The sequence below is a fragment of the Buceros rhinoceros genome, unplaced genomic scaffold (assembly GCF_000710305.1).
Source record: "Buceros rhinoceros silvestris isolate BGI_N320 unplaced genomic scaffold, ASM71030v1 scaffold39046, whole genome shotgun sequence".
In the NCBI taxonomy this organism is placed as follows: domain Eukaryota; kingdom Metazoa; phylum Chordata; class Aves; order Bucerotiformes; family Bucerotidae; genus Buceros; species Buceros rhinoceros.
The window spans coordinates 2577-9752 of NW_010418803.1; the positions used below are offsets into that span (position 1 = coordinate 2577).

General features: G+C 41.9%; 1 protein-coding gene across 1 annotated transcript in view; it reads right to left on the reverse strand.

Annotated features, from left to right (window-relative positions):
• Nucleotides 1–4255: 4255 nt before the first annotated feature.
• The window catches only part of EPCAM (epithelial cell adhesion molecule), a gene marked incomplete at its 5' end in the record, with an annotated part of 4635 nt that continues 1714 nt past the window's right edge, over nt 4256–7176 (reverse strand). The window contains 5 exons of the mRNA XM_010138672.1: nt 4256–4297; nt 4955–4996; nt 5397–5591; nt 5758–5859; nt 6240–6303. Coding sequence (XP_010136974.1) covers nt 4256–4297; nt 4955–4996; nt 5397–5591; nt 5758–5859; nt 6240–6303 — 445 coding nt within the window. The remainder of the gene's footprint in view (nt 4298–4954; nt 4997–5396; nt 5592–5757; nt 5860–6239; nt 6304–7176) is intronic.

The window sequence follows — 7176 nt, forward strand, 5'->3', positions numbered from 1 at the left end:
GAAAGAACCCCTCTTTCACCAAAGAGTAATTAATATTCAAGTGTGATCAGTGACAACTCCAATGCTTTTAAGTTGGTGGGGATGTTACCAGCAAATTTGGTGTTAGACTGGTCAGTATGTATGTATAATGCAGCACAGACTTAAGAGTAATCACAGAGGACTAGTTAATGTAGGTTTGAAAACAGAAAATGTAGCTGTTGTCTTGTGAAGACCTATTAACTTCCTTGTATACGCTTTTTTCACTCAGATCAGCTTGGCAGAACCATGAACCATGCAGGCAGCTGAACGCATGAGGATGCTGTAGCACACACGGGGGTTACTAGAGCAAAAAAATACTTCTTACCTGTATCACATTTTTACGTGCTATAATGCGGTCAGTGTTGCCTCTAACATGATACACCAGCTCCTTCTTGTGTGCAGTCCTCCCCCCTGCACACAGCTGCCCCTGCACGTCACTCCTAAGACCAAGATTTTAGCAAAGTTCGTAAAGCTCTGTGGGGATGGGCCCAATTATCCCTAGCAAACGAGCCACTCCTACAGCCTGCCTGCTCCTATGCCCAGCGGTGGACCTTTGCCACTGATCTGAGGCCGTAGCCTTTCCCGGGAGTTGCTGGAATTCAGTAAACAGCAGCTGTAAAGCTGGGTCACAGAGCTACGAGTGCTTTTAGTTTCCTGTGATACTTGTCAGGCTATTTCAAGCAGTCCACAATCCAATGTCACTGTACATGATGGCAATCAAAGTCCAGCAGGTGAGGATACAAATAAAAGTGGTTCGCAAACAAAGTTATTTCTCTTACTAACTCGCTGTGAGTGTTCAGGAGCATTACGAGCATGACAGTGGCAACAGACCCTACGTACACAACACTCCAACCTTTCATTTCACAGGATTATTACGCTTAGGGATTGCCTAGGTCTTTGGAACAAAGTTTTATAGGCTTTATTGGTCATGCGTTCTCATGTATGTTATTGGCATACCCTCTTCTAAAAAGTCTCTCATTGTCTTTGCATAAACATTTATTTAATCTTGCTCATCAGCAGTGACTTAAATACGCTAGTGTAATAATTAATAAGGAAATAATAGATTTGCACTTGCTTATACAAACACTCTTTTCCCATGTCGTACGTAGGCACCAACATAAATACTATTTTTAGGTTTCTTGTATAATTTGTGTCCATCCCCTCTCTGTAAAAAAGATCTGATTTATTCGGTCTCAAATTATTTCATAAATCTTCAGTCTGCCCTTCATATCCTTTATCACAATTGACATCACATTAAAAGAGAGCTGCTGCAGTCCCCGGGTTTTACATCTAAAAAACATGCTCCTTCATGGAAGGAAGTTAATGAGTTAGACAAATGGAAGCATTGAAATATTTACCTTGTCAAAAATTAATTATTAAGTCCTATTGGTTTGTTTCTATTACAGGAAACTTGCTTTTTAACTGTGCTGAATGCTTTCAGAGTGTTAAAATATTAAACACCTAGTATTTTGCTATTTAATACAACATTATTTTTCAATAGCAATCACATTTGCCATCAGTTCAAAACCGTGCTATACGTGAGAAGAAACATCACATGCACATGTGGAAAGTTGACCCTGTCTGATAGTGCAGGGTTTTACTTGTTTTTTAATTTCAGCACATTAGTGTCCTCTTTCTATAAACAGCTATAAAACACACGAAAGCTGCAGGGCGCTGATGCGCTGGTTTCTCAGCTCTGTCCCACTCATCCATTTCCCCGTAAACACCGCGCTTTCATGTAGCTGGAGGGTTGCACAAGTGCAGTGTTTAGTAAACAACACAGGACAAAACAAAACCAGTGTAAAAGTCAATAAATCTATCTAGAAAAGGGAACTAGGGAAAAACCTGTTACTGACCTCCCTTTTGAGAGCTGAGCAGCAGCATGTTTGCACTGTAGTAGCCCAGTTTGGAGACAGGTGTAGCACAACCCCTTCAGTTGTGGGTTGAGTTAAACTTTTTATATTTTTGTATCAAATTCTTTAAACTTTGTGTTTTCCTAACCCCTTGGCTAGTTTCAGTCAAATTTGGCAAGGTTGGAGACAGTATTAGAGGCACTAAGCTTGTGCAAGCATATGTCATGAAAACCTCCATTAGGTCAAAAAAAGGAAAAGGGGCTATACGCCTTCCTCTACTGTGAGGAAGGTAGAGAGAAAACAATTTTCAAACAAACCGGGACAAGGTCCAGGCCACAGGCAAGTACATACCAGCTGGTCAAGTCAGCACATGTATAGCTCCAGCCTAGCCACAGCATACGACATCTCTTTCCACCTCACAGGCCAAAAATAGGGTATGAAATGAGGATGGGGAGGGTAGGAAGAGGCGAAAGAGAGGAAACAATAGTATTATTATCTTGGGGAGAAGAAAGGAATGACAAGGATGCTGTACTGCAGACAAGAAAGTATAGCGTATGGAGAGCAAAGAATTGGGGGAGACAGTAACGCACTTAGCAAAAGGCAAGCCTAGCAGAAAACCAGGCTTAGTTTGCTCAACACCCTGCAGATTGCGTGGAATTAATTGTACCTCAGATCCCCTGCATACCTGGGGAGAAAGGGAGTGGCATACATTAGCAGATAGAGATTGTCCTACAGAAGCTGTCACGGACAGAGCTCCCTGAAAAGGCTGCAAGTCTTTCCTGCTCATTCCCTGCTTCAGGGGTTTTGAGCTTAACAGGAGCAGAAACTCGGCAGAGCAAACTGATGCTCAAATTATGTCTCTACTTCCCAAAACATTCTGTAGACTCCGGATGAATTTAGTAAGACCTGGGGGCTGCAGGAGCTCTGATAGCACCTCATGCTGGAAGGGAAACGGTTACTGCTGCCATTTCCACATCCACCACGGTAAAACGTGTACGCCAACTACCACCTCGTTCAGAGGGAAAAGGCGCACTGGGGAACCTGTGACGTCGGCGGTACGTTCAACACAGTCTAGGCAGCCTCCCTGTTGTATTATCGGATGCACACAAGCTCTCTAATGGGCCATGTGCGACATCTGATTTTGTGAATACAGTATGTGGAACTCTCGGTAGTTTGTCCTACTTTTCCTGTTTTAGGCAGGGAGGTCAAAACAAACACCACATTAGTAATAAGGTGTGTAATTTCGTTCCTTATCTTGCATCTCATTATTTCTTTGGCAACAGGAGTTACAGCACTTCCTTTATAAATCAATCTGCTGGACAGACTACACGTTTCCTTGCTCTGCAGTATACGTTACATCGAGCTCTTTTACCCAAAGCTCTGGGAGGGAGAGCGCCAGTCTAAGTCCGGTCAGCCTCCGTGACAGCAAACAGTAATAACAGCTAGTTACCAGGAACAGATTCCAACTGTGCAACAGCTATGCAAATCAGGGCACCCAGCTCCACCATCACAGGCCAAGGCCACCCAGCCCCAACCCCACACCAGAGATGTCCTAGATTAGAGGCTTGTTTCGTTACGCTTACCTAGCATGTGAAAGATGAGTCTATGCATTCCTGAAATCGCTACATTCACAGCATGTTTATTTTTTATACAAACAATCTATATTTTATTTCACTCCTGTTGCACATTAAGAGTAGAAAATAGGATAAAGTATACTTTTCACAGCTTTAAGAAAAAAAATATCGTGCTACTGAAGTATTAGATGGCTAATACAAACTTTGTTAATTGGAGTTCTAGCATATTTTCACCTATGCTGAGGCTGCTTGCTTTAAGGAAATACTACACTGCTGAATCCGTAAGCATGATAACTTAGCAGATCACTATTTCAACATGAAAGAATTAGAAGCCTGTTTCAGAGTTTTATTAATTCAAGTCATAAAAAAGTTACAGCAACTTCAAATATGTACAAACAGCCATAAAAACAATACGTTCAGTTATACAGGAGACAGTCTCGTTACAACATGGCTACAAAAAATCATTATTTTCAATAACCTCCCACAAGGGTAAAATAACCATTTAAGCAGATATGCTCCATAACCCTAGTAACAGCAGTTGTCAACTCATTTCATCATAAAAAAAAAATAAAACCAAAATCAGGGAGCAACAGTTAAGTTTGACTTGAGTAAGATGGGGCGTTCAAGATTTAACTCTCAACAAACAGTAGTAAGTAGCACAGTTACCAGTCTTGGCTGTTAGCTTTAACTATCATTAAGCGAGCACAATTGCCTCCCTTTCAGGAGGAATCTTTCAAGAGTTAAGACCCATGCCTCCAGCGTTTCTGTTGTCTTCTTGTCAGAATCTTACTCTGTCTTCAGCTGATTTAGTTACGCATTCAGTCCTCTGTGCATTTCATTCATCTCCTTTACCTGGAGGAGGAGGTAGAGCACAGATCAACATTCGTGCTACTTCTCAATATTACGAGCCAGGAAGTCATTGAGACTTAACATCCCAGATTTGCATCGCAAAGGAATTTAGTGAAACACTAACAGAATCAAACATGCCAACACTTCAGTGTTACGCTTTTTTTTGTAAAAAGCCAGCACTCTTTAGAGTGTGTGCAGGGAGCAGACTGCACTATTTAGCTACAACACCCTTTGAATTCCTTCACAATAGACTCTCCACTTGGGGTGAAGCACCGTGCACTAGTACCATTTATTACTATTCGTAGGAATAGTAGCTCTTCAATAGACACTGCAAGCTTTACCACACATAGCTCAAGTAAAGGTCTTCAGGTCAGAACAAACCTATCAGTGCTTCCTGTGGACTGTACAGCCCTTGCTATAGACATGTAAAAACAGTACTTGCTGTCAGCACTGCCTCCCACCCCTGGGAATACAGCAGACCACCAGGGGCATTTCAAACCAGTGCATAATGACCGTGGTGAACTGAACGGAGAGTTACAGAATTTGAGTAACTGGCTGTCTCCTTGAGTGGGAGCACCCAAAGCAAGCTTGTAACCTACAGCAAACCTCAGTTTCCGGCCAACCTCTTCCCCACACATACACCACACAGAAATTAATTACCTCTGCCTTCACGTACTTCCCTTTCCTCCTCCTCGTGAGGACCTGTAGAGAACAGAATAATTGTGAAGTTTTAAGTCTTGTCTTACATATAGCTTCATTTGATTGTGACTTTGAAACTCTGAACATGAAGCTGTCCCTTCCCCATCCTTCCGAAGGGAGGTACGCGAGAGGCTGTCTGTCACTCTCAACTACTTCAAACCAGGAAGCAAAACAAGTACTTTCTTCACCTTGAAATTTTCCTAATACTTTTCCTTGCACCACTCTTCAGTTGTTATCTGAAACAGGGACAGGATGTCCATCTCCTCTTTCCCATCTCCCAAGTCTCAAGAAAGAAGCCAGTTTACTGAGGAAGACTCTTCCTATCAGAGTCCTATCACCCTGGTATTATTACTTCCTGAATGACACCGTTACCCATTCTGTTCGGCAGCTTTGTAGAACTTACCAGAATAACAATTGCAGCAACTACTGCTACTATTATTACTACAATGACAGCAATGAGGCCAGGAGTCAGAGACTTCATGGAAAACTCCGGTGCTATTTCATCCACGTAGAAGACCACTGTCTTCTCTAAACGCAGCACTTCGTTATCAATGCTGAAGTTCAGGAAGTTATTGTGAAAGATGGAGTCCCCTTTTACCTAAGGACAGACGGGAAAGAGCCTTGCTATTTCATCACATCGCAATAGGCATTCACCCGGGCACGGCAGTAACTCCTCTTGCTTCAGCTCGCACACAGCACAACTGCTGAATGCAACGCCCTACACACAGCTAGTCTTTGGCAAACTTCGCCCACCGCACACTTACATCTTTTTCAAAGTAGTAGGCCACGTCAGCTATATCCACATCTCCAGCAGATTTGTCTGAGGCATTTTGCTTCAAATCAATGGTAATGAAAGGTTTTTCGTACTGCAAAAAAATATTATGGTATTAAGAAGGGGCTAATTTAAATGCAACTATCAAATACACAGCAAAATATTCTGATGCAAGTTGTGAACTCTCATCCTGAATCAAGTTTATGGTACTGGTTCTCAAGCCAACTGTTTACAGTACTATTCAAACTCCACTTGTTTTAGTGAAGCAAAATAAGAATTAACCTATAGACTGAGGAGAGCAGTATTTCTCAACATTTCAGTTTAGATGCAGCTATTTTCTAGCTGCTCAGTAAGTGTGACTATTTTGAGAACTTCTCATAAAACTCATGCTGTGCTGCATTAGTCAAAGAATTCTGCAAAGTTATTCACAAAATAAAGATTTTGATACTTTACTAAAAATTATGTGCCTCTTACCAGAACACTAGTTATGTATCGTCCATTCAGCATGTAACGATTGCTGATTGTCTCCCTGAAGAATCTGTATGGATATTAAAACCACAGTTAAAAACAGTACAACTTTACAAATCTGTTTTCAGAAGCAGGGAAGAGTAGTAGAATTATGTGGGTTTCTTCCTGCAGTCTCTCTGTGGTGTGTTGACCCCAGCTGGCAGCTACACTCTCACCTAGCCTCTCTCTCACTTCCCATAGCAGGACTAGGAAGAGAATCAAAAGCACATAAGCAAGGAAAAAAAACCCTCACGGGCCAAGATAAAGACAGTCTAAAAAGTGAAAGGGTTGGATGGCAGAAAAAAAAAATCCCACCCAAGCGATGCAAAAGCAGTCACTCACCTCTAGCAGACCGCTGCATAGCCAGTCTCTGAACAATGGCTGCTTGGGAAAAACTGCCCCCGAATTTATGGCTGAGCATGACATTATACAACACGGGATATCTCTTCAGTCAATTTAAGCCTGCCTTCTGCTCTGTCGCCTTACCCAACCGACTTCCTCAGGCAGCAGAGCGAAAAATCTGAGAAGGCCTCAACACCACACAAGCTAAAGCACTGGTGACTTTTCTGCACTGTTTTGGTCTAAAACACAGCACCATACCATTGGCTACCAAGAAAATTAACTCCATTCCAACCAAACCCAGAACACCCTCATTATTATACTGATTCCTCACAGTGATGGTGTGCTTACTGAAAAATAAACACACACAACACTGCAGTGTTACGAGAGTTTGAACAATTTTGAGAAGGCAGAGGAGGAGCTACAGTAGCAGTTTTTGTTCCAGTGTAGGGGAAAAAATTCTAATAGTTACAAGCACATTTTTCTTGCTATATGACCTCTGGCAGAGAGAAGTATGATTTTACTTTAGGGAAAAAAAATAGCTAAACTTTTTTTATTATTATTC